Below are 27988 nucleotides of genomic sequence, written 5' to 3'. Positions count from 1 at the left end.
AAGAAAATTAAAGAAATTTAGATTTTCTCTGAAAATCTACAATATTACATACAAATGAACAAATTACTCAGTATATTACTTTTTAAGTATAGGCTATACTTTTTAAGAAAGTTAATGAAGTTCAATAAGATAAACAATTTAAAGGCTATGTGGAGAGTTGCTGACTGTACAACATGTACAGCTTGCTGACGGTAAAGTAGCCTATTGCATAATTTCTTTGACTGGAAACAGCACAGCGTGTTGTAATGTCCTACTGAAAGATTGTCACTACTTATGACATCCATGGGGATAAAAGATGCACAGGCTAGCGAAATGCAAGAAATCAGTGCCCACAATAAAAACAGCCAGCGAGAGCGCATTCGAAACATTTGGATTACACGAGCATGTGTTGTGTGATGCTGTAGACGCAGTGAATTTGAGGAGAACCGCCGTCTGGTCTTCAGGGGGTTAAATTTCCCTTTGAGGGGGAGTTACTGAATCTGCAGCAACATCAGAGCGCATTCCTCAGAGCTGCCAACATCCCGGGAATAAGACCTTCACCGTCAACATCTCAGAGCCACATCCCGGGAATATACCGCAGTACCGGACACGCGTCGTCTCTGTTGTCAAGCCGCGTTTTCTCTGCTGGTTCGGAGTATGCGGGCTCCAGGATCCGCTCAATGTCTTAATGTAGGTGAGCATATAACGTTGTCCTTAAATTAATTAGTAGCCTAATAATGTGTAAGAAAATCTGGCGATTTTTGCCAGCTTTCGATATGGACCTCGTGCTTTAAACTAACGAATAAACGGGAGAGAAAAATAAGCCGGGGTTTTATTTTAAATATTTATTTATATTAATATGATCTGTTTCCATTCACTGCAGCATGAGCTTTGTTACGGTCTAAAATCCTCATACTGTCTTTCGCAATGCCGTCTTATGGGCTATATTTAAAGAATTCCCACTAAACACTGAAAACATTATCACAGTAACGCGTGCTACTGCTTTAGCACAGACAAATGTGACATTCTAACGCATTCTAATGTTTATTTTACCGTTGAGACGTCGATACATTCATGAATAATCAAACATTTACATGTCTTACAAAAATGTGAAATATATATCTCATTATAATGTCCAGATGTTGTGTTATAATATAATCCAGATGTTGTTATAGATTATGTTATAATATAATATCCAGATATTTGAACCTGTTGATTTTAAATGATTCCCTTAAAAAAAAAAAATAGGTTGATATGACATTGATGTTGGCTGCTGGTCTGACCTAAATTCACAAATGTTTGCATTCACCAACAGTGACCACATCCGTTAGCAAACAGCTTCATATTGACACCACACTCAAAGGCATTTGTCAGGTGTAGGCTACCTTACCAAGATCTAAAATGACATAAAGTGATACATGCAACAGCATAATCAGTATTTTCTAAGGATTGCATACAAGTTTGAAGACACCTAGGACTACTCAGAGCTCCTTGTCTTAAAGATTTTGTATTTCTGAAACTTCACTTTTTAGACTTCCCAGCAGAATCACAGGCCTGATTTTAATAAGGGCCTCATATGACCTTAAATAGTGCTTATTAGTTGTTACAAACAAGATGTTGGATTGCTGTGCTGTTTTGAGCGGAACAAGCTTTGGTGACTCAGTTTACGTTTGGTTGCAGCTATGATCTCAGTTAAAGGGAATGTATGTCATTATGTCCTGGTTGATCTAAATGGCAGGGACTTGGAAAAGCTAAGCCTTGAAGCGTGAGTGGCATTACAGTAAGAGTTATAAGAGGACACCGCTCATTTTCAGTATAACTTTAACTGTACTCGGTCATTGTGATTTTGCCAAGTAAGACATGTTCCTGGATCAGCATATTTTCTTGATCCTGGAACAACATTCTTGTCCACAAATGTAGTCCTAACCATATCCCTGCCCTTAAACCTAAACCAAGCCATAACTTATCCCTAAAATCAGAGTGGAATAATATGTGAATAACACTGATGTAGAAGCACCTAACCCTTGACATAAACTGTAAACTTGTCTCTCAATCTGATTGGTAGATTGACAAAAACAAAGATGTTGATCCAGGAAAATGTTGTACTGAAATCATATTCACCAGTTACTTTCTATTCCCTGTATGCCATTTTCATCCCCTTTTGCTTCACCATCCCCCATAGTACTTTTGGAGGAGGAAATACCACAGTAAATATGTTCCTCTTCCTCTTAAAAAGCTGGAAACGTCGAGGGAAAATGTAACCCTTTTTTAGTGAGCTCACTTTCATGTAGTAAAAAATAAAAACCTATTTGAAACATTGAAGGAAAATGTCTTTGTTCCTCACATTGGACATGGACAGATGCTTTCAATCATATTGAAAACAGCAAATGTGTTTTTACTTACGTATGTGTAAATTACTTTACCACGGACAAGGAGCCAACACTGTGTTTAACTGTTTTAAAATGTGAATTACCATTTAAAAATGATGCTGGGTATGACTCACGTCAAGACATTCTTCTTTCTCCTGTTGGTACAATGTGTGCTGGTTTATTGGAACCAGATGTTGGCACTCAACGTAGTTTCTCTTCTGTCTCTCATTCTGAACTCTTCAAATGCTGTCCAGCACCTTTCCTCCTCCCTCTCTCTTCATAAAAAGACCAACATATTTCAGTGGAGAATGTAGTCCAAAAAAGAGAAAAACAAAGGCAACTCTCCATCACTTTGGACCTTTATGAGACTCTTCTCCACTAACTCTGCTGTCTTTTTTTGCCTCTGTGACTTTTTATTAGACAAAAGGGACTGTTATTGTATTTCATTGTAGACATATATAGGTCAGTAGAGAAGTCATGGCTGCTCTTTTATGTGTAGAATGGTATTTCACTGTGTTGGCCACATGCTGAGGTAAGTGACCTTTGCCCCAAGTGTTTGTTTGTACTGCACTTTCCCCCCTCCTAAAAAAGGAATGACTTTGGAATTTTTCCTTTATACCAGTAAAGAAAGAAAATGTGCTTCAGGGCCACACGTGGAAGCCTTTGCTTTTCAACATTATCTGCTAGGATAACACTTGACCTCCACACACTTAAAGGGATAGTTCTCCTGAAATCGGAAATTCTGTTATCATTTACTCACCCTGATGTTGTTCCAAACCAGCATGACTTTCTTGTATGGAACACATCTTTCCTGGATAGGATTTTCAAATGCACATACCTTTTTAATCAGAGTCTGATTAATCTGGTGCAAATTTCTGCATGGAACGCAAGTGAGCCAACATTTATACAACATTTATACTGACACTGTCCATGCTTTGACCCATGACAGGACAAACTCTCTTGCCCATCTTGTTCAGGACAGAAAGTTTGGAAATCATTAGGTCATTGTGCTGCAGAACCATTAAGACATTTGGCCTTTACTGAAGCGCTTCATTTTGGCTTTTCTAGAAACCACTATTTACAGTATAGTTTCACAAATGACATCATTTAATCCTCATTAAGAGTATTGTGTCCAAGGTTTGTGTATAAAACACAGTTATTTAGTCTGTTCATTAAGTAGGTCTTGAGCAATCTCGTGGCTTACTGCACTGTTTGTCCTCATTTCATTCCCTTAAACATAATTTCAGTAAAGGCTGGATCGAACAGCTTACAGTACATAATGGCCTCCTACAATTACTGTGTGAAAACTGGATTTACATTTGCTTAGTGTTCTATAAAAAGTTTGTTGTGTCACTAGATGAACCCAGTTATGGTGTTATGGTGTTATGGGTTAGGCAGTGTTTGTACACCAGACATTTTAATGCCTCTTTTGTTCCAGAACACATGAATGACCACACAAGCAGAGAGCTAAAATTATGGTTTACTGTGCTTCTGAAATGTTATAAAAAACTCTACTTATCATGGGACCTCATGCTGAGATGATTAATTATATAATAATTTCCTGTGAGGTAAGATTGCGTTACCTAAATATCATTGGATAGGCCTAACACTTTAACAGTGGGTTTGGTCTCCTTCTGTTAAAAGGAAGGATTCAGATGTTAAATCAGAATTTTCAGTATCATTACTCCAGTCTTCAGTGTCACATGATCCTTCAGAAATCATTCTAATATGATGATTTGGTGCTCAAGAAACATTTATCTTAGTATCTTTCTTGAAGTGATACACATTTTTTTCAGGATTCTTTGATGAATGGAAAGTTCAAAAGGACAGCATTTATTTTAAATAGAAATCTTTTCTAACGTTATAATTGTCTCTACTGTCATTTTGGTCAACTTGCTTTGAATTTTTGATGTAATCGTTTCTTCTTTTTGAAAAGTGAGTTGTAATTTCTTCTTCTGAGGCTGCGTACTGTGTTCCTTGCCCTCATTTTGTTTGATTATGTGTCTTGGATGATGGATTGTGTGTTTGCTGTGCAAAGCCAGCCTGTGAGTGCAGCTCTATGAAAAGAGATGCCCATACTTGTCATCGGTTGCCATAGGAACCATCACAGTCCAAAGCCATGAGGGTCATACAATAATTGGCTAGCCACATGTTGCATTTGAATTGCAAAATGTTACATGAATCAATATCAGTATCACCTTAGCCTCCTTTTCTATGGCCGGCTTCTGCTCTGATCCCCATCCTCAGGCAGTTCATTATCCTCAGAAAGAGTCTTAAACGCAGAGGTGTTCTGGCCATTAAATGCATCGTTCGGTCCTGCATGTGGCACGAGTACAATCAGGTCTTTGTTCCTGGTTCCCCTATGTGTTCCTTCTAGTTATCCAGTGTCCTGTTGACATCTGACAACACACCCCTGGAGATTTTGTCTGTCCAGTGTGTTTACCTCAGATTCTTGGCATTGAGCTGGGGAGGATGTGTCTTCTTGGCTTTCTTTTTTCTTTTTCTTTTTTCATGTGGATATTTACACATACTCCATAGCTTATGTTAAGTGACAACCTTGGGGCCAGGAATAGGGAAGAGGAAAGATGGTGTTTATATACCCGTTCTTAGTCCTCTCTGGCTGCTGAACCAAGTACTGAAGACCCACTGAGATGCCAGGCAGGAGAAAATGGAGACTAAGAGGCCTTCTCAGGCCGCCAAGAAAGTGCAAATATTGATGTTTTCCATGCGCTTTGACCGGGAAGCACTAAAGTCAGAGTGTGACTTTAATCTTTAAAGTCAAAGTAAATATTTTAAAGGTACAGCACCCCATGTATGTACAAAAAACGGCAACTTGTGCGTCAAATGGTGACAATATGGTTGGTCGGGAATATACAGTTCACTGAGTTTTATTGGCCAGCAGAAGAGCATGAATTGTCTGTTTAGATGAAGCTGTCATTGTAAAAAAAATTTTTTTTTACGAATTTACACCACAGTTTATGGAGTGATTATGGATAATGTGTTTTTGTGATTGAATTTGTCACATTTGTTTTTCAGATGTGTCACATTAGGAAGTTTTGCTTATGCAGTCCTCTTTCTAGCATTAGCTAAACACCCCACTAGTGTGAGGTCTGTGGGATGTTATTTTGAACAACTAACTCCTGCAAATGTTTACATTTTTTTCACTCATGCTTCCTGTATTTCTGTACCTTGGACAAGTTCCAAAAATGTGCTGCAACTTTTACTTTATAAAGCTTTTCACATTGTGCGGTTTATTAAAGCAATAAGACGTTGTACTTACTTTTTTGTATTAAATATTATGGCTACAAATAAATACTCATATGAGGATTTATACCTTGAATAAACATATTATATACACTGTTCGATGGTTTGGGGCCAGTAGGATTTTTTTTATAAGGAATTAATACTTTTATTTAGCAAGAATGCATTAAATTGATCAAAAGTGACTGGAAAGTCTTTTTACATATAAGATTTCTTTTTCAAATAAATAAACAAAAAAGTATCATATTTTCAACATTGATTACAATAATAAGAAATGTTTCTTGAGCAGCAAATCCGCATATTAGAATGATTTCTGAAGGATCATGTGACACTGAAGACTGGAGTAATGATGCTGAGAATTCAGCTTTACCATTACAGGAATTAAATACATGTTCAAATATATTCAAATTGGAAACAATTCTTTTAAACTGTAAACGTTTTCCACAATATTACTGCTTTTACAGTGTTTTTGATCAACTAAATGCAGCCTTGATGACTTCTTTCAAAAGCATCTTACTGACCCCAAACTTTGAATGTTAGTGAAGTTACCTGGCCAAACTGTAAGCTGTTTGCTATGACCGCAATGTAGCCACTTGCTACTTAAATGGAATCTGCAGTGTGCATTTATAGTCATACCACAGCCGCTTTAAACGCAGTGCATCCAGCCAGATTTAAGAGTCATAACTGTGTTTACTACAATGAACCCTTGCGTGTTGTTTTATAGGATACACCATGTCAGAATCTCAAAAGTTTCTGTAACTGTTCACCTTTGAACACCTAACTGAATTCATTATTGAATGGTTTAGAAATCCTTCCAGGAATAAAGTGCTCGTAAAATGATAATGGTATAAGATAGTGGCATTTTGAAGATATCTTTCTACTACTTCTAATATATGTATCTTTGAAACTGCATAAACGTCTATGGACATACAGTAAATGTGTATGTGAGCTATTCACACAGTCTGGTATCTAAAATATAATTTAGATGTGCTCGCTGACAGTGTGGTAGATGTACACACTTAATATGTTTTCTTTCGTCTCTTGGTGTAGACTTAATAGGATAAGCTTGTCAGCTAGATAGATACCAAGATTTTACTCCTGACTAGAACATCTTAATATCCCACCGGCATGACACATTCTTCCTCTGGTTCCGTCCTTCCTTTTTGCCTGGAAGGGAAGTCACATGTCTATAAAGGACACTGCATTTGTGGATATTTTGTGCCAAGGTTGCTCTGTCAACCGTGAGTTGCCAACAGCTGTCATTCAGGGAAGAGCAGCTGGTACTCTTTGCTCTTATAATAGAATCTGCTCACTAGCTATAGATGACCAGCAGAAGTCTGGGGTCACATGTGGGTCGCCAGTGTGAGAGGTGAAGCTGATTATGGGTTAAGAACTATTTATGTCTGGTGAGACACAAAAGCATACCATTTTGAGTTGGACTAGATAACAACTTTGACTACAGGAAAAAGAATATAGCGTATTTCAAAACCTGTGAATTTACTTTGATTCATGAATTTGAATACAATTTCTTTGTATTTATTATAGTCTTCTTTATTAATATTTTGAATTAGCTTTTATTTTGTTTAATTTATTTTTTATTTCAGTTTTAGTTTTACTTCGTTTTAATTCTAGTTAGTAATTTTAGTGCTTCAACTTAATCTCATTTCAGTTATTTACCAAAGCAACATTTCTAGTTTTCATTTAGTTTAAGTTTTCAATCTAATATTTATATTTATTTTTAATTTTTTTAAATTAGCAAACATGTTTTTAATAGTTTTTCTTTTGTTTTAGTTAATGATAATAACCTTCTAAGTTGTTTTGCAATTACGTAACATAATTGCAACATTGTATTGAATGTTCTACAGGAAGGTTATTTCACGGAAAGTGTATGTATTTATAGGCAGCTCGAGTCGGTGAGTTGATGAGGGTAAAAACATCCGAAATATTTTCATGTAAGAGTGACTTTGATTTTTTTGATTGAAAACAAATGTACAAAAATAGCCTGTCTGTGGTATGAAGAAGGTGGAGAATGAATAGATCCCAGATGGAAGGGAAGCTGTGACTTCCTGTCTTTGGGTGCAGGGCGGTATAATTGCAATGCAGAGACAGCGGGAGATAGAAGCTAAGGGTACTGTGGTCCTATAATAGATATGCCAAGAAAGGACAGGTTCGAGAAAGCAAAAATGTCTCAGTGACCTATCATCTCAGATAAGTCTGAGCCAGTTATCTGTATTAACTCAAAACATGAATGTCACGTGGGTTGTTAAAGGCAGCGAGTGGAGAGTATTTATGGCTGAACAATGTCACCACAGAAAAATGCTCCAGAGTTCAGGATGTGTATTTCAGCTTATGTTTAAGCACAGCCACTTTGTATTCCTTGTGGACTTCAGTCCACTGAGATAAAACTGGTTAGCACATTATTACAAAAGGTAACCATCGTTAGAGAGCAAGCGATCACCTTGTGCTAAACAGTGTTCACCGACATCTGACATGCTAATGCTTGTCTCAGCACTCCAGACTGTGACTAATATGTGTGTCCATATGCGGTTTCATCAGATATCATATAGTTAGAGCATGTACCAGTGTTTTTTAATAAGTAAGCCAAAAAGGTTCACGACTCAAGCTCGCTAAAGAATTAGAGGCTTGAATCAGACTCAGTCCTTGAATCATTCTGAGCCACTAATGAGTTCACAACTGACTCTCTTACTAAACCTCAAGTCATTTTTCAGTTATGTACAATTCAAAATGAACTGGGAATTGTTACTGTGATGTGTACTTTAGGTCCATGAGACTCACATTAGTTTATTGACTAGGTAATTGTTCATATGAGAACGTGGAAGTTAAGAAGATACATGCTCACAACAGAGTTTTGTTTAAATAAATTGTAGGGATAATGTTTAACAAGAAGCGGAAATATTTTACAAAAAGTATTGATTTTTTTTAAATTAATGTTTAATATATGTGGTCCAAATGTAAGGTTGAATTGACTTTAAGTTAAACTTTGTTGGAGTGACATTTTGGAAACATAATACACAAAACAGCTTTTTTTCTGCAGACAAGCAGAAAAAATATTACAAAACAGTGATATATATAGGCTATGACACAAATGTCATCAGGACATAATCATTTTAATGTAATAACTAAAAAGTAATTTTCTCCTTAATGCTTTATATGCTGTCATATCAATCGATTAATCGCAACTAATTGCATCCAACATAAAAGTTTGTTTATAAATATACCAATATATATATATATATATATATATACAGTATATATATATATATATACAGTATATATACACACACATATAGTTACATATATTATATAAACCCAAACTTTTATGCTAGATACGATTAATCGATTTGATAGCACTAATATACTGTATTATTGTCTGGAGCCCTGTTGCCTACACAAAAATCTGTTAAATAATGCTACAATGGCTTTATTTTCCTTTGATATGTACATTTGTAAACCTCTACTAAATCTGTTTCCTGTTTTGCTTTCTCTCTCTGTCTCCTTCCTATCTAGTGCAGGCACTGTTGATCATGGTCCACTGCTGAGTCAAGCTGTGGTGCACACACTGCAGAGAGGAGAGCAAGAGGGCTTCAACTGATCCTGTCTTCACATTTGTTTTGAACAAGGCTGGCCTTCAAACATGTCTGCAGAAGTGGAAACCAGCACACCCCCCGTCGAGCAGGCACCTTTTAAGACACCCTCCAAAAAAGAAAAGAAGAAGGGTATGTGACAGTGACACTTTTCACACGTCAATATCTTGTTTTGTTTTTTAGTATACAGGCCAGACCTTGGGTGATTCAAGTGGTTTAAATACTATTAGACCCCTTTTTTCAAGCACAGCTTTGGCAATGATTGTTTGACAGGCTGCAATCATTTAACTTTTTTCTTAATTGGTGGTTTCTCAGTAAAAGCCTCTATTCTGAGAGAAAATGCAATGGATTGTTTAAAGAAAGTACAAAAACTGAGTAGATGTCTTTGCTGACCTACTTGTGTCTACTAGCACATCATTAGTGGTATAGTGAGTATCCCACTGAGATTTGCTGTGAGTCTTTAGCTGTGTGTAATGTGAGTGTGAGTTGCTCCTAGCGTCCACGTCTCCAGAGCACCTACAAAAACCAAGCTTGATCCATTATTACAAACATGTAATGAACCTATTCTGAGGTAAAACTAAACCCTCATAAGAGTTTTGAAACTTAAATACATCTATTGTACTTGCCACCTCCCCAGATGAAAAGGCAGTTTGTTTAGAGATTTGATCTCAGAATTTACATGAAGTCATGTGCTGGTTAAGAAAACCATTTTGTGATTACATCCATGATTTATGCTTCTGTCTGGAATCCAAAGGGTTTGCCATATTGTTCTCGGACTGTACAGTTGGAATCAGACACAAATGATTTAATAACCTAAATTCATCAGTTTATCAGTAAATGTGTGCTTTCCTTGGAATGTTTCAGTCATTAATCTGTGTTGTGGAATGTTGAGCATGGGTGGGCTTTTATTAGTTTCATAGGATATTACTTTAAGCCTTCTGGCTTTTTAATATTGTAATACATTTAGATTTTTTGACTTCTTCATCTAGGGACATTTACAGATGTGCAACTTATTTATTTATTTGAATATATTACCTTTTCCCTTTCTCCCTTACTTTTCTTTTGTCTATAGAGATACATTGTGCTTTTTTGCAACCTAACTGCAACTGTAAAAGTTTCAAAAGCTGGTAATACAATATACAAGCAACCTGTTTTCTATATGTATTATACTATTAGCACATTTTCAGCAAATTTTAGATATTAGATCAGACATTCCCCATTTAAACCTGGTCTGAATTTTATTTTATTTTATTTTGGGGGGGGGGGGGGGGGGGGGGCACCTAAATGCAAAGCTGACCCAATAGTAGCATTATGATTGTGTTGTCATGTATATGACCGAGTGATTACATCTGACAAATGAAGTTCTGTCTGGTAAAAAATAAGGCACTGTTCCCTCTCAAGAGGACAGTTTGAGTTCATCAAGTTCCTTGACATGTCGTGTAGCGCAGTGCAAAGTTGGCGAACAGCCACCTGCAGAAACCTAAAATCCTCCGTCCAGAGCTCCAGGGGCCTCTTTGACCCAATATTTCTCTGGATTTATTTTTCTAAGCTGGAACCTGGTGCACAGTGGTATTGTTTGTCTTGCCTAGCTCATTCATACCAACAGAGCACACTAGTGATGGATTCCATTACAGTTCTGTTGCTGTTTCCACAATACCTTCCAGCTGCGACGGCAAGACACTCTCCAACATGTGTATTTATGAGCCTTTTCCACAGGCATGAAAACAAGCAAGATGATTCCCACAGTCTCACGCGGAATAGCCAGCAGTGATTTGGGCAATGAGGTGCATCTGGGGTTGAAGGAGGTTTCATAGTCATGTGTTGGACATAGAAACAAAAATATATTGGTGCAACATCACATTTGATCTTTCAGCCACATTGTTATTGCAGTTCATGTATAGCCCCGTTTTTCTTTCATTTCTTTAACTTTTTTATAGATGAATGTGTTTTTGGCTTACCTTAATGATCAGGCTCATTTGTGAGCAATAGGGAATATTTTTTCAAATTGTTCACTCTCCACATACCCCACTCATGAGTTTTTACTTCCAGACCAACAAAAATCACTTGTCATCTTGATTAAGATCTTAATAGTAGGTAAGCCTATAAATTACTGTGTTGGTGCTTAAACTTACAACTATGGATGCACCTGTATTAAAATTCTGTCCGATAGTGGTAAGGCGACAATTGATTTTGTGTTATGGCCAATATTAAAATTTTATTTACATCTTATCTAAATAAATAAAAAATAAAATGCTTAAAACTTATAGAAAATCATTTACATGCTACAAGTGAATTTAGGCATCACACCATTATAATGTACAGTATGATAAATAAAAATGGAAATATTTTAAAATTTGATAAAGATTACATAATAAAGTCAGAATGAAATTAAAATTCACCTTATTTTCTATTTTATGTTGAACGATTCATCCGTGCATGTTTCATTGTTTTACTTTTTTAAAACAATGTTTTATTTTTTTACTCATAATGTTTAAGCAAAATGTCATAATTCATCTTGCAGTGAAACGAAAGACTTCTCTCTGGTGACGTATGCAGGACTTCTCCAATCAGCCCACTTAAACTTAAATAACCTAAATAACTTTGTGTGAGAGTTAGATGCGGCACAGTAATATAAATGTTAGATTGCTAATTTATACATTATACATTATACATTTATAATTTATACATTTATACATAGATACATTTAAAAAAAAAAAAAAAGAAATATCAGCCAGACCTGTAGATCTTACTTTAAAAATAGGCTAACTCAGTCTATGAATATTCTGTTTATTTTAGCCAATAAAAAAAAAAAACAGACAAAACAAAAAAGGTCTACACATGCCATTTAATGAAAACAGTAACTAAACCAAGCACTCATATTTATGGGTATTATATGTTCACGTTGGGAGGGGGTTATAGAGCTGAAACCTCAAGCCTGTAGAGTCCCTGCATGGGATGAATGTCAATGTTGTCCCTCAGCTTGGCCACAGAAGGCATGAGGTCTGGGCCTCAGCCAGACTGTTCTCTCTCAGTCTCTTTTTGTTTCTCTGTGTCTGATTCACTCTCTCTTTCTCCGCCTCTGCCATCTCAGCAGCTCTACTGGCCAAAAGGGGACATCGCCACATAGTCAGCTGAGCTCTGGTTTTGAAGTGAGACACAGGGCAGGCAGACAAAATAAATGGCCAAAAGTCAAGAAGAAAGAAGAAGGATAGTGAGATACCACAGAAGACCCAATGAAGAGCTCATAGAGAAGAGATTGGTTGTTTCCAAGGGAGGAGGAGGACATATATGAACTCTCAAACTAGCAAATAATGTGGCACATATCCAAAACAACACAGTTTAAGACTAAAACAAGGCCAAACAGATATATAAAAAAATGCTCTGGGAGGAACCAATAAAACACAATGATCAGCATATTGTCATATATGTTTAGTTTCATTGTGTTTTTGTTTGGTTTTGTTCTGTTCCTGTTTGCCTGTGTTCTCAATCCTTGTTTGTTTCCGTGGTTTCTGATTACAATACACACCTGTCTTAAGTTTTGTTGATTAGCCTCTTGTATTTAAGCCCTTAGTTCTCCTCTTTGGCTTGCGTTAACGTTGTGTTCCTTTGTGTAGTGTTATATGGTTCCTGTTTATTAAAAGTTACTTGATCGTTCGCTCGCTCTCTCTCTCTCTCTGGTGGATTATCTACACACACGAACATTACAGAACGCAATACCTAGAATAGCTTTTTTTCCCCCGGTGAAATACAACTATGGACTTACCTGCTGTATGTCTCCTGTTGCTGGAGCAGGAAGATCGCTCACTTTAGGACCACACGAGGGACTTTTTAGATCTGGTATGCCTCACCTACTATCCGGACCGCTTGCTCTGTTTATTTTCCGCGTTTGTAGAGTGGGTGCTGGTGAGCAACGGATCGGCTTTCACCGCCTGCCCTGTTGTGTCAGCCACCTCTCACACCCTGCACAGAGCATACACCAGGATCCACCGCAGACACAGAGTCTGAGCCTGCCGCGATGCCAGAGTGGACGCCTGAGTCAATCTTTGCCCCAGAGCCCAAGCCCAACGGAAAGTCTGTCCAGGTGCGTGAGCCGGCAACATTGCCCATCCCAGTAGGTGTGCTTGTGGAGTACGAGAGGATGGATTGGAGCCCCACCCATACTTGATGCCTCCTGCATCTCCGCTGATCCCGCCCAGCTCCAAGTCTTCTGTGTTTCCAACGATCCCACCCAGCATCCTTCTCCCACCTCCTCTACCAAAGATAGCCAGTCCTTCGACCCCATCTCGACTGGTTCCCTTCAGTTCCTTGGCTCTTCCTCTGTTTACTTCACTCTGCTGCACGGATCTGCCTCGGGTCTTCCAGTCTCCAGCTCCGCCTTGGCAAATGGATCCCCCAGCTCTGCCTTGGTTGAACAGTCGTCTCCACCTTGGCTCCTCGCCCCCTCTGCTCCACCTGTGACTGTGGTCCTTATGGCTCCCTCATCCCTCTGGCTCTCAGTCCAACTGGCTCCGACTCAGTCATCCAGCACTCTGGCTTCACCTTTGCCACTAGTCACCACGGCTCAAGAACCTACGGTGTCGCCCGGTCTCTGTGTCTCCTTGACTCCACCTGGATCTCCAACTCTCCTGGCTCCACCGCTGGTGGTCGGATCTCTGACTCTTTCCTGGCTTTTACCTCCGTCATCTCCACCGTGATGTATCCATCTGCTGGCTGTCGCCTGTCTCAGACTCCTCGTCCTCCTCCAGAGCCACACTCCCTCCTCTGTTAAACTTTAGAGCGCGAGGACGCGCCTTCCAAGAGAGAAGATACATGTTTAGTTTTGTTTTGGTTCTGTTCTGTTCCTGTTTGCCTGTGTTCCTGATCCTTGTTTGTTTCCATGATGTTATTCACCTGTCTATAGTTCTGTTGATTAGCCTCCTTATGATTTTAAGCCCTTAGATCTCCTCAATGCTTTGTCTTGTGTTTACGTTGTGTTCCTATGTGTAATGTTATATGAATACTGTTTATTAAAAGATACTTGATCGTTCATTCTCTCTCTTTCTCTGGTGGATAAACTGAAGCACTTTGTGTTCATTTTATTCAGCCTCCTTCAGATCTTTTTGTGCCATTGAGTAATCACCCATATTCTGAAATACGCTTGGGTAACTTGCTGACATTTCCAGTGATTGAGTAGCATTCAGACTGAGATTCAGAGCTGAAATTCTGCTAGAGATAACTCTGTATCTCAGACAGCTGGTACCATCAGTTCCTTCCGAATGGCATCAATCCCAGCGACAGCCATAATTATGTCTCTGAATCGTTTCTCATTCCTCTAAGAATAAAGGATTTCGTAAATGATTCTGCACTGCACTATTCATTCCCATTTTAGAATGCTTTTGTTTTGAATGACAGCTGCATATGTGATGAGCCGAATTTGCCTGCTGTAAACTGTAATCAGTTAATTATATGGAGCAGTATTTTAAAAAGGTTAAATGACAGGGGCTCGTCCTATACTACAGAAAGGACACTTAATTAGTGGTTTCATGTATGAGTGAAGAACTTGCTTTTTCAGCTCTTTTCAAAAGGATAAACCTAGCCAAGAAATCTAAGGCATTTTCTCAGAATTGTTTGATGAAATACAAAAGAACTTTATATGATATAATTTTTTTTGTAACAATTTTGATCAATTTAATGCATATTTTCTGAATAAAAGTATTAATTTATTAAACTGTGCCCAAAATTTGGAAGTCTATATTTGTACATATTAAAATATATGCGCATATATTTTCATTTCCTAAAACTCGACTGAAAAAATATAATTATTTACTTTATTAACAGCCCTAATATTTTTATATCAATTTTTATTTTAAATCTCTGGTTGGTAATTACTGGCCTAAAGCCATAAAAAACAAAGTCTATTTCTATGTTGTCTCAATCTCAGTGTATATGTTCATGGGAATCTGCGTCACAGCAGTTGATCTATTTGACAAATCTGTTTAATAATAAAGCATTAAATTATTTCTCTTTTGCAACACACTGTAAATTAAATACTTTTAAATCTCACAATATTTCATTTTATGTCTTAGATTCAAATCTCTCTTTTTATCTGCTTTTTTCAGCTGCAGCGAGCCCAGAGAAAACAGATGAGTTCCTCCTTGCCAGGTTCAAAGGTAATGGAGTTCGCTACAAAGCCAAGTTGATCGGTGTAGATGATGTCCCTGAAGCAAGAGGAGATAAAATGAGCCAAGACTCCATGATAAAACTGAAGGTCAGTGAAAGGTCAAGCATGTTTGTTTTTTAGTACAGTATATCTTAAAGGGATATTTCACCACTGGAAAGATGAATGTGTATTTAAATTGGGTCATTTATGAAGTAGAAATGTGAAATTATTTTAGAAGTTGGTGCCTTCTAGACTGAGAAAAGCCAGAAAATTTATTTTGGGCTCATGTGGATGAAAGACAACAACTCCCAGAATGCACTTGCTTCGCTGCCCTACGTGGCCAAGCCACGCCTACCGGTTACAGAGGGCGGTATCAGAAGAAATGATACAACTTGGCTACTAGTTGACTCGAAAACTGAAAAGATGCCATTTTATAGCGAGATCCCACCCCCTATGGGGGGGTTGAAAACCAAGGGTGTAGATTTGGTTTGAACATTGGGGGGTTGAAGTTTGGGTCTGCATATTTTTCATGTGATCATGGTATAAATATTGGGGGAGGGTTGTAATGCATAGATTTAAATATTGGGGGTGGGGGGGGGATCTCCCTCCCAACCCCCCCACAAATTACGCCCCTGTTGAAAACATGCAGAACTAGCTCCTACTACTGGCTGTAGTCTCTAGCCTCTAGCCAAAAAAGCCTCAATTTACGCAAAATTAAGATTTTTACGTCATCTGAGGTTTTTTTCCAGACACACAGAAATCTCTCATCTCAGGGGGACATTCGAAAATACTGCCGGGTTTCTACTGATACAAAGCTTAATGCTAATCGGTGAAGTATCCCTTTAAGTGACTTCTAGTAGCCAAAACTAATGGCAGAAACATAGGACAAGATGGATTTATTTGTATTGACTTTTCACAATGCATGTTGTTTCCCAGATAACAAGGAACATTCTCAGAACTTTGGCTAAAGTTCTGGCAATGTCATCTCAAAGTTATGAACAAACATTATTCCAGTAAAGTTAATATAACGTTTGTTCACAGTTATGTGGTCTTTAAAATATTCTCAAAATTTTTGCACAAAAAAAAATATTGCTATATATTGTTCATTGAATTTTAGTATTGTAATTGAACGAATATTGTTCTAAAATTCTTTTAATTTTTGTTTGATGTTTGATGTAAACAATTTTTTACTGTTGCTAATTGTTTCAGAATGATTAGAGAACATTCAAAACTAAGTAATGTCCCCATTATGTTTGCATAATTACAAAATTTAAAAATAAAAAATCAAACAAACTTTGGGTTTTAAGCGTTCAGAGAACATTCAGAGTTAACGTTTTTGAAACTTAAAAGTTACCGTAGTAAAATGTTTTAGAACATATTTTTGTTAGCTAGGTTTAAAGCCTTAATATCTCCAGAGAGCAAACTGTGTCAATGAAATATACCCTTAGATTGTTAGATTTGAGGAGAGACATCTCTGCAAGAAAGAGAATAATTGAGTCAACACAATGTTTTCTAGTATTTTTGACATAAATATTACTGGCGTGAAGTAATTATTTTGGCTGTTTTTAGTTTGTTCTGATTGAATATTTATGATATTTTAAGAGACAGAAATATCCCTGTTTCCTACACAATTTATTTAGTCCAAAGAAGTCCAAATGGTTTAATATACATTTAATTAGCTCCACTGACTACATGCAAGAAGTCAAATTTATTCTCAGCAAACATTTATTTGTCTTTTCTCTCTGCGATCCCAGGGCAAGGCAGTGGCAGCTCGCTCTGCGGGCAAACACAAGCAGAGAGTCTGGGTGAACATCTCCCTCGCAGGAATTACTGTTACTGATGAGAAAACAGGGGTCTGTCTCTCTCACTCACTCTTTTATTTATACTGACTAGAATAAACTCTTCAACAGATATACCATTTGATACCCAATATACAGTATTCATTGTTACTTTGTTTTGATTTCTTCAGGCAAAAATACTGGAGCATGCAGTAAATAAGATCTCCTTCATCGCACGGGATGTCACTGACAGCAGAGCGTTTGGCTACGTGTGCGGTGCGGAGGGCCAGCACCAGTTCTTTGCCATTAAAACTGCACAGCAGGTCCAGTGAGATTTTATGGAGCAAAGCTCTTTCCTTCTTCACACACTCATGCCTTAGGCACACACAGACAAACTTGTTCTCTCTTTCTCTGTTACTCATTTCCCAGTAGTGCGTTTTTCTAAATGCATTCCCACAAAAACACATTCCCCCCTGCTCACAAAAATTCACTCATAAACCTGCAGGAAAAATGCCTTTTAACACATTGTTTGTGTTTCCACTCAGGCAGAGCCTCTTGTCATTGACCTGAAGGATCTTTTCCAGTTAATCTTCAATATGAAGAAAAAAGAAGTTGAGGGTTCAAAGAAGGTGCGAGACTCCTCAAAAAATATTTTTAGATGTAATCTAGACTGTGTATGAGCCAGTGAGAAACTTTTATACTCATACTTCAAGTGTAACTCTTTCAAAATGCAAGAAATTACTGTACCATTCAAAGTTTGGGTTGGGTTTTAAAGAAATTAATACTTTTTAATTCAGCAAGGATGCTTTAAATTGATCACAAGTCACAGTAAAACATTTATAATGTTACAAAACACTACTAATTCAAATAAACGCTGTTCTTTTGAACTTTCTGAGGGATCATGTAACACTGAAGACTGGAGTAATGACTGATGAAAATTCAGCTTTGACATCACAGGAATGAATGGCATTTTAATTATTATTATTATTAATTATCTTTTGTTCAAATAAATGCAACCTTGGTGAGCAGAAGAGACTTTCAAAAACATTAAAAAAAATTACCAACCCCAAACTTTTGAACGGCAGTGTATGTATATCACCACAAACTAAACTACTCAATCACTCTTGTGTATAGATATAGCTCTTTTTGTCAAATTAGGTACATTTTTATTTCTAATCAGATCTTGTTTTCTCTTCAGGATGAAAATAATAAAGTCATAGAGGTAAGTATTGAGACATTAAATAAACATCTGCTAAATGTTTTATCATACTATATATTTTGCTTCTAACTTCTGTCAATCTTACCTCAACAGAATGGCAGTGAAGGCTCACACAATGACAGAAAAGTGAGTATGATTTACATTCACCAAATGGTCCTGATATTGTTTCACAACAGTGAAAGAGTTTTGTTAGTGGCCTCCAACCTGAAGGCTCCCAGATGCCAGTAGAGTTGTGTCTCTCTGGCCCAGTTCCTAAAGCCCCCTGCTGGGTTGTCTTCATGTTGTTGTTCACCATTTGCACACTGCACCTAAACTAGCCTCCTTAGGGGGTGAAAGCTAATGAAGTTAGCAGACAGGAAATAACTGAGATGCATCACATAGCAGCTCTGGACATTCTCCCACCACTCCTTTCACTCACAGTCTTTGGAAAAAAACACAATTCTCCTCATTCTTCAATGCTCATTTCCTCCCATTCATCTGCCCTCAGAATGAATGGCTTTTCTCTTAGGTGTTTTGGTTACTCTGACTCTGACTTTGTTGTCAACTTTTTTTTCAACTCTGTTGCAGGGCGTTGAACAGCTGGACTTGTTTGGAGACATGTCGACCCCACCTGACTTAAACTCTCCCTCGGTAAGACTGTTGGGCAAGAATGAGTCATGCATATTAATGTATAAATATACACATTCAGACTGAATGTGAGACGTTTTCACTCCAATTTTGGTTTGTATTGACGGTGACACTCTATTAACACAAGAAAGATAGACTACCATTATGAATGCTATTTCCATGGAATTCTATTATACACCAGCTCATTTACCAGACCAAAGCAACATTATCCAAATGAGACATTACGCCGTTTGAAAGAGACTAGTGGCGTTTAGACAAGTCTCGTATCCTGCTATAGTCCTTGTTTAGTCTATGGTGCTTGATTGACCTCAAATGAAGAAAATGCTGTCATGGGGAGTAAAAGGCTTGGGCTCAGGCCAACAAAAATAACAAGCACTAAAAACTCAACAAGGCTCAGTTGTTTGAAGACACTGCTCTATAGAATAACTTCACAACTATATGAGGCAGTTTTTTCTCAGTATGATTAATTCTAAGGCCTTTGAAATTGTTAAATTACATGTAAAATACATGAGTTTCCACAAAAAGAATGAATCTTCCCTTATCCGGTCATCTTCTGCTTGCTGTTTACTTTCATGGTTGACTTTTTACAAGTGGTGTTGATGCAGAGTTTGTTCTGTTCTTCTAACTAAACATTGCATTGACTGTGAGAGAACAAGTTCAGGTAATGTGTGCATATACTGTGAAGTTTATTCATCCATTTTTAGCCATCCATTATTCGACCAGTGTTTTGTTGTCAAAAGCATGGTATATTGGGGAAAAACACTTAAGTAGGGTTGCCAACTTCAGTAGAGTATAAGGGACACCAATGCACCAATGAAATGCACAAGAAATTGACAGAAATCGATTGTCCTAAGATTTCACCATAATTAGCTAGTAGTAGCTGCCCTCTCTTCTTCCTCATTCTTCCCACATTGTCAAATGTAGTGTCTGTGTAGCAGTTTCTAATATCAGGGCTCTCAATTTATAACTCACTGTGTTTCAATTTCATGGTTTGCAATTTGTTTTCTATTCTGCTCTGTAGTTTCTATTACATTATCTGCAGACATATAAAAGGTATTACAACAGTTACAAAACAGATGAGCTGTCTGATAAAGAGAAGAACAAGCAACAGAACAGGTCAACACACACATACTCCCCCAACAGTAAGGCCATTAGAAGAACCCTACATATTTAACTAATAGATGAAATAATAAAATAAATAAATGTATATACATACAAAATATACTCTACTCTGTAGTTTTAACATTGGCACTTGTATATACAAAGTTTGGGGTCAGTAAGATTTTTACTTAGCAAGGACACATTGAATTGAACAAAAGTGACATTAAAGACATTTATAATGTTACAAAAGATTTCTATTTCAAATAAATTCTGTTCTTTTGAACTTTCTATTCAAAAACTTAATATACTAAATATTAATCTGCACAACTGTTTTCAACATATAATAATAATCAGAAATGTTTCTTGAGCATCAAATCAGCATATTAGAGTGATTTCTGAAAGATCTGGAGTAGAAGACTGGAGTAATGGCTGCTGAAAAATCTGTGGAAATCTGTTATTTTAATAATATTTCGCAATATTACTGTTTTTACTGTATTTTGATTCAATAAATGCAGCCTTGTTGTGACTTTTTTCCTCTTCAAATCTTGCCAAACCCAAACCTTTGAACGATTGTGTCAAATTGATTCACATGCAAAAAAAATATTGTTCTTAACGGTGTTGGTACAAGACACTTCCCTTAAAGACAGAACGATCCTGTTTTATACGAGATGGTTGGCAGCCCTACACTTATGTCATGAACGCACATGCTTGCATTTCTGATTGATTAGACTACACAGCATTTATATGGAACAAGTTTATTGTGCTTCATGCATGACTTCATCTATACACCACTTAAATAAGCATTCATGTATTATTGACATCAGCTTATTATTTATTTATTCTTCTCTTTCTGTTTCTCTCCCAATCCTCCAAATCTTCCTTCAGGAGTCTGAGAACATCCTGTTGATGGATCTGTCCACTGAGATAGACAGCAATCAGAACTGTGTTAAAGGAAACCCCTTCACCTCATCTTCTATCCCCAGAGCCCCGTCCAGCCTCTCGCCTGAGAACCCCTTCTCTTCTCAGCTCAACTTCTTCCCCGCCCCTATCCATGACCCGTTCAGTGATGACCCATTTTCAAGCGACGACCAATCAATCAGGGATTACCCTGCCACAGAAAACCACAGCACTAATAACTTGTTCAATGGTGGCCCTAAGAATGGTGACTCGGACTACTTGGGCCAGCAGTTCGACCAACTCTCCAACAGGACAGTCATCCAGGCTCTCAGTAATGGCCACTGGCCTTTAGATGGCAGAGCGGCAGAAGCCACTAGCTGGACTCAGAATACTGTCCCAGTTCAAGAGCAGAACGGACATGGGAAAGTGACCCCTAATCCGTTTGTCGTAGATTCGGAGAAGATGCAGCCAGTGCAGAATGGAGTGAAGCATGAGAATGGAGGCATGGGTGAGCTACCTGTCAATCAAACCAAGGATTCGGTTATTATAAGCCCTCCACCACTCAATATGAAAGCCGGGAGGGGCAGGAGGAGTGTAAAGGTAAGGTTACATTAATGACTGTATTTTGATAATAAGATGGCCTCTTTCACATTCTACTTTTCTTCTTACTTCTTTCTTATTTATATCTAACACCACTTCATGATCTGGTAATGTTGTTTACCTCAATTTTTAATGCTTCAGTGACTTGTACTTGTAAGGTAAGGATTGATTTGTTAATGTCTTTCCCATCACATTATGAATATATATATATATATATATATATATATATATATATATATATATATATATTTGAAAAAGAGTCTCTTATGTTCATCAAGGCTGCATTTATTTGATCAAAATACAGTAAAAAAAAACAGTACTATTTTGAAATATTATTACATTTTAAAATAACTGTTTTCTATTTTCAGATATTTTAAAATGTCATTTATTCCTGTGATGTTAAATCTGAATTTTCAGCATCATTACTCCAGTCTTCAGTGACACATGATCCTTCAGAAATCATTCTAATATGCTGATTTGCCGCTCAAGAAACATTTCTTATCAAGCAGCACAACTTTTTCAACATTTATAATAACACAACATTTATTTTTTTCCCTAGAATTCTTTGATGAATAGAAAGGTCTGAGAACAGCATTTATTTAAATATAAATCTGTGTAACATTATAAATGTCTTTACTGTCACTTTTGATCAATGTAATGTGTCCTTGCTGAATAAAAGTATTAATTTCTTTAAAAAGAAACATACAGATAAAAAATGTACAGACCCCAAACTTTTTAACGGTAGTGTGTATATATAAGATTTTTTAAGGTTCATTTCTACTGGTATAAATAAATTTTTTTTTTTTACATTACAATTTATTAAGCTTGTTTTAGCCTGTTCTGTTCTGTTTTATGTTTGTTTTTATTTAACCTGGTTGGACTCTGTTTTATGATCATTTTTTATTCTCTTTTATAGTCCCCTTCAAATGAAAAACTTGAGATGGATCTATTTGTTTCACCAAATCAATCAGAATCACCACCTCCTCAACCCGAGAACTGCCCACTCAACTCTGTCAGTTTGTTCAGCAGGAGCCCTTCCTCCACTGACGCACTCACAGTTCTTGGTAAGACACTCGAGACAGTAAATAAATAACTTGACATTTGTGAGTTTCCAATAAAATACTTTTTCAAAATGTCAGTGGTTTGATTCCAGGGGAATGCAGGAACTGATAAAATGCGTATCTTGAATGCAGTGCAGGTCACTTGGCAAAGAAAAGAAAGTTTAAGGTTAATTACTGTCAAGCAAACAATGGAACGGCTGTCCTGTGGGTAGTGCAGTTCCAATCTCAAAACTTTTGTGATGTTACCTTTATACAGTATATTATAAATATAGAGCTTAATGAATTACGTTTCATCTACACTTCCTTTCAAAAGTTTGGGTTGGTAAGAATGTTTTTGATGTTTTGAAAAAGTAAAAAAAACACAAAAAAAAACAGTAATATTTTAAAATATTATCACAATTTAAAATAACTGATTTTTATAGCATTATATTTTAAAATGTAATTTATTCATGGGATGACAAAGCTGAATTTTCAGCAGCCATTACTCCAGTCTTCAGTGTCACATGATACTTTAAGACTGAATAAGTGCAGCGTTTTAATATTTAACCTTCTTTTTATCAACTCTATATCTTCTCTAAAGAAGGGTTGTCTCTACAAGCTCCACCTGCAGTTTCCACTCCTGGAGCGGCTCCGTGGAATCAGCCCCTCTCGTCCATCTTCCCCAGCACCACCAGTGCCTCTCAGCCCTTCACTCAAGTACCCGTTTTCTCCACTTCTCCTGGGCCTGCCTGGGGAACTACTCCTGGAGGTTTTGGAACCTCGACCGCAACCCAACAGCTTCCATCATGGACCAACCCCTCAGTCTCCAACGGATCCAATGGATCCTGGACCCATCATACAACCCTGGGGAACCCCTTTCAGACCAGCATATTTCCACCCAGCCTTGTGGCCAATGGACCACAGAGCTCCAGTCCCCCTCCACTGGTTCCACCTCGGGCAGTAGCCACCAAAGAAGCTCCAAAGGTGGACAGTAATGCTTTTGTTGACCTGGATCCTCTAGGAGAAAAGGAGAAGAGAGATGTCAAGGAGATGTTTAAGGATTTCCAGATAGCTAAGCCACCAAACGTGCCAGCAAGGAAAGGTAAGCAGATATTGCTGTATTTGTAATTAAAATTGCACCTGTTTTAACGATTCATTAACACCATCACTGCATCTGCTGTGAGTTTGAGTCGCTTATAACGTGCATTTGGGAACGCAGCGTATGACAGGATCACTTTATTACACATTCGCATAATTTTCTAAATTTTTGTGGACATACATTTTTAGCATTTCACCAGATTTGCAACGGGAGTGTTTATAAACCTGTTGTCAACTAAACACAGAGGTCTTCCTGCAGTTTTCCAACAAAATAAAAGCTTGAAAAATTGAGAAAATAAATATTAGTACTGTAACTTGTAGTGTAAAATACAATTATTATTCTAATTATCAAATACTTATTTTTTATTTTTCAGTGCAACTGCATTATTACAATAGTAATATATTTATGACTTTATTTTTTTTATAATTACAGTCAAAAATAATAATGTGAAAACAATAGTATTATTATTATATAGAAAATTGATTGAGTTCCTAAAAAAACAGTGTGAACATGATGTGGACTGTGACACTATTACAATTAAAAAGATGTAAATAGATATACTGTAAATAAGTACCTTTACTAAAAAATTAAAAAACACAAAAAATTAAATATTTTATTTGTTTACCTATGTCATGTGACTATTTGCCAACAACCACAACATGCAAATGTGTTGTTAAATTATTGAAATATTAAATTTTAAATTTTACTTCAAGTAAATATTTTTAGTCAAAGGGTTTCAGCTGAAAAAAAGTTTAACTGGAAACATCTTGACATGACAAATAATTTTTGTCACTGCAGAGCCATTGAAGATTGGAGGTCAGAACCCATTCGACAACTCCTTTGGAAAAGATCTGTTTGGCTCGTCTGTACCTGCAACTGTACGTATATGTGCATCCTTATGAAAAATGTTATCATACAACAAACAGAGTTTTTTTCCTGAGAACCTCAAAAATATTTACATTTCTTTTCTTCTTTACCTTTACAGAGCGCTCCTCCCATAAAGGCAGTGGGCTTAGATCCTTTCAGAGACCCATTTGGAAACCCATTTGCATAATAGCCGGCCACCTTGATGACTCCATAGGGTCCAAGTATGGATCAAACAAAAATCATTGAACAAGAAATTATGCAAAAACAATTCCATTCCAGATGCTTCTTACAGCTTCATAATGTTTTTGGTTTTGGCAACTGTTTTTTACAGAGCACCATTTTATGTAGCTTTCCCACTAAAGTGCATCCTGTTCAAGAGCAGGTCTCTTAGCTCTGATGTCACAGCCAATGTCTGACAGCCAAATTAAGTGTGTGCAACCCTCCTCCTTTCATAAACCAGAATTGGATCTGCATGGTGGTCGTGGGCAGGCTGAAAATAAACCATCATCATCTAGTGCTGGTATCCTGTTAAAACATGATTTTCAGTGCAGTTTGTCTCTAAACAACATGGTGAGAGTGGTTTTGTTTTGTGTACTAAAAGCACTCAAAAGCAATTTTGTCATTTTTGCACCAGTAAACAAGGCATTGATGTCTGTTGCAGTATTATTTTGACTTTATATGTTTACTTTTCCACATTTATCAAATGCTTTATAGGGCATGATTGGTCACTAATTTTGACAAATGCTTTTATGAACTGGCATATAAACTGAATAAGATTCCATATTTTTTAAAAATCCAATCCTGGATTATATTACATGTCCAAATACAAACCAACATGATGGACAGCATAGAGACAATGTATATAATATCTGTAGGGATGCTTTGATATGATAACTGTGCAATCAACATCTGATGATCTGCTCTGTACTAATCACATGATACATACTGTACTGACCTGTTCATTATAAGAGAGCAACTGACTCTAATCAACCTGTATTTGAACTGAATCCCTTGCGAGACTTTTTTTTTTTTTTTTCATGAACTGTATCCAGTGCTGTTATTTGTGAGGTTGTGAGCTTGCTGCATTGACTAATATATACAGTATGTACTGTTGTGAGGTTAAAAGTTCTCTGTTTTTGTTTTGATTTGACATTGTATTGAATGAGTAATCTTTAATTGTGACCACTGGCATGTTGTCAATGGTACTGCAACTATAAACACCTTCAAAAATAATATCTATATCCATAGTGTTGGAGGACGATACTTATTAAGCACATTGTTTTGCGTGAAACATGATCATCCAGAATGTTTCAGGTAATACTTGATATAAGTATATTGATGTGTCTGTCTGATTGATGACGTTTTAGTACACTGCTCTTTATTTTTAATGTTTTCCTTTTTGATAGATGAGGATATAATCGTTTTCCACCAGACAAATTAAGTGGGCAAACATATGAAATTGCAAGGCTTAACAGTGTAACGGATATGCATTCATCTCAGTGGATTAATGATTTAAAAAAAAAAAAGGAATGCATTTACTATACTGGATGTTGAAGCCTTGTCAGAATGAACTATGTGAAGTATCTATGTGTACATATATAAATATCTGCTCTGTTATGCACTATGCCATCTCTACCTTGGATGTTATAGAACTAAGGTGTTTAAAAAATGTAGTCTCGCTGCAATAAACTGGAATTTTAGTTAGTGAGAATAGATTCAGAATTGTCCTATTTATCTTTTGCAAAGTTTGTATTCAAGTCTGAAAGACCAGTTAGGTCTACTTCACATTAAAGTGACGACTGACTGATTTGAGTCTCACATGTCTCATATATTTCATATATTAAAATTGGGAGAGTCTAATGGTTTCTATATTCTATGAATGGGATCCCCTTACAAAAAAAATGTAAGTATACTTTATGTAGTAAGTATATCAGTGTTCTAGTAGTATACTTGTAAGTGTACTATTTCAATATTGCTTTGGACTAAATTGGCCCACTTTTTAGAATAAGTATACATTTAAGTGTACTATAAGTTTAACATTAGTAAACTTTAAGTGCACAACTAGTTTACAACTACGTTTCTCATTTGTACTGCATCTGTACTTACTACAAGTGAACTTATAAGTATACTTGTAGTTTATTATTTTAATAATTGCAGTCCATTTTTTAGTTTATGAAAGTACACTAGTTTAGTAGTTTTATACTGCAAGTATACTTGTAGGTTTTCTTTAAGTGAACATAACATCATACAGTATAGTTTACTGTTTATATATTAGTTTTGCACTTAAAGTAGGCTATACTATGTTCCTATTTAGGAATTATTTTTTATACTTGAAATATACCTTTAACTGTACTTTAACTCCTTTTTTTTTTTAAAAACCCATTTTATTCTAGCTTCATGCATCCTTTTTTTAATCAACACTTGAATACGGATTCAGAATGATGATCAAAGCATACATGGAGTAGAATGAGTCCATCAACACCCTCAAAGCTTCACAGTCATTTCCCCTTTCATGGGTTCGACATTTCATTTGGTAAAACTAAGCTGTTTGATGATCACATTGTTTACATTTGCATAAGCAATCTGCTATAACTTGTTTCTGCTTCTTATTCATATTTTGATCCAGAGATTCTGTACTAGAAGATGCATAGTAGCGCCCCCCTATACCGTATAACAGTGAAAATGGGTAGGCGGAAAAATCAAGTGGTACTTACTGCAGTCAAATGATGTCCAGCTCCTCCTCTATGGATGTCTAATGAGGTGGAGAAAAATAGAATAAGCCTTTTTTAAGTCACTACATCAACACCTCTCATAATGGGAGTGGGGATTTCGACAGCCGGATTGGTTGCCGTCGGATTCTGTTCCCCCCATGTGTCTTACACAGTGAGGTACTAATATTTATCAGACTGCTGCAGATTAATTGGCCCTGATAGCAAAGTTGTCAGAGCACTGACATTTAACACTGTGGGACTTTGAGCAAACGAGTTCAAGTCCCAGCTTGAGCTTCTTTTCTTTTCTTTTTTTTTTATCCCATTCTGTCCTATCATAATAAAAGGCAAAAACTCTAAAGAATCGTTATTTAAACGGATGCCAGTTAAGCTCAATCCACACACAAAATAGAATCAGCCTTTTTTTATATATATAGTATATAATATAACAGAAATGGCTGTCCCCTCAAATAACGCCCTATTTGAGGGTATAGGGGGCAATTTTGGATCCAGCCTTAGACTTTTCTGTCAGTATAAGTTGAGTATACTTAAGTGCAATTGTAAGTATATTTCTGAGAAGTACAATATATTTTTGAGAAGTAGCCTACATAAAAAGTAGACTGAAAGTATACTTTCTTAATCTTAGTTTAAAGGTCCCATGGCATGAAAATTTCACTTTATGAGGTTTTTTAACATTAA

The 27988-nt window shown here is 36.7% G+C and overlaps 1 protein-coding gene across 5 annotated transcripts; it reads left to right on the top strand.

The window, feature by feature from the left end:
- Positions 1–273: 273 nt before the first annotated feature.
- Positions 274–26388, top strand: LOC311083146 (disabled homolog 2). Of its 5 annotated transcripts, none has more exons than XM_084114475.1 (14): positions 274–673; positions 9138–9346; positions 15313–15461; positions 17108–17206; positions 17323–17454; positions 17677–17760; positions 18330–18353; positions 18444–18476; positions 18918–18980; positions 20964–21575; positions 22492–22639; positions 23220–23717; positions 24513–24592; positions 24700–26388. In XM_084114475.1, exons 2-14 carry the CDS (start codon positions 9265–9267, stop codon positions 24766–24768), a joined length of 2073 nt encoding a protein of 690 aa, XP_083970601.1. In that variant the 5' UTR covers positions 274–673; positions 9138–9264; the 3' UTR covers positions 24769–26388. The 5 variants fall into 5 exon arrangements, with proteins under 5 accessions (XP_083970601.1, XP_083970600.1, XP_083970597.1 ...); XM_084114474.1 differs by having other exon boundaries at positions 302–669; XM_084114471.1 differs by having other exon boundaries at positions 302–669; positions 23217–23717.
- Positions 26389–27988: the final 1600 nt, after the last annotated feature.

This window comes from Abramis brama (genome assembly GCF_963993115.1).
Source record: "Abramis brama genome assembly, chromosome: 5".
NCBI lineage: Eukaryota > Metazoa > Chordata > Actinopteri > Cypriniformes > Leuciscidae > Abramis > Abramis brama.
Note: the sequence above shows the minus strand (reverse complement) of the source record. Positions and strands in the feature narration are given on the sequence as shown.

Bases quoted from the DNA above. Each gene is read 5' to 3' on its own strand.
- LOC311083146 (XM_084114471.1), top strand. From the start codon at position 9,265: ATGTCTGCAGAAGTGGAAACCAGCACACCCCCCGTCGAGCAGGCACCT. The intron at 17,761-18,329 runs GTGCGAGACTCC...TTTTCTCTTCAG, and splicing joins AAGTTGAGGGTTCAAAGAAG to GATGAAAATAATAAAGTCAT. The intron at 24,593-24,699 runs GTACGTATATGT...TTACCTTTACAG, and splicing joins GCTCGTCTGTACCTGCAACT to AGCGCTCCTCCCATAAAGGC.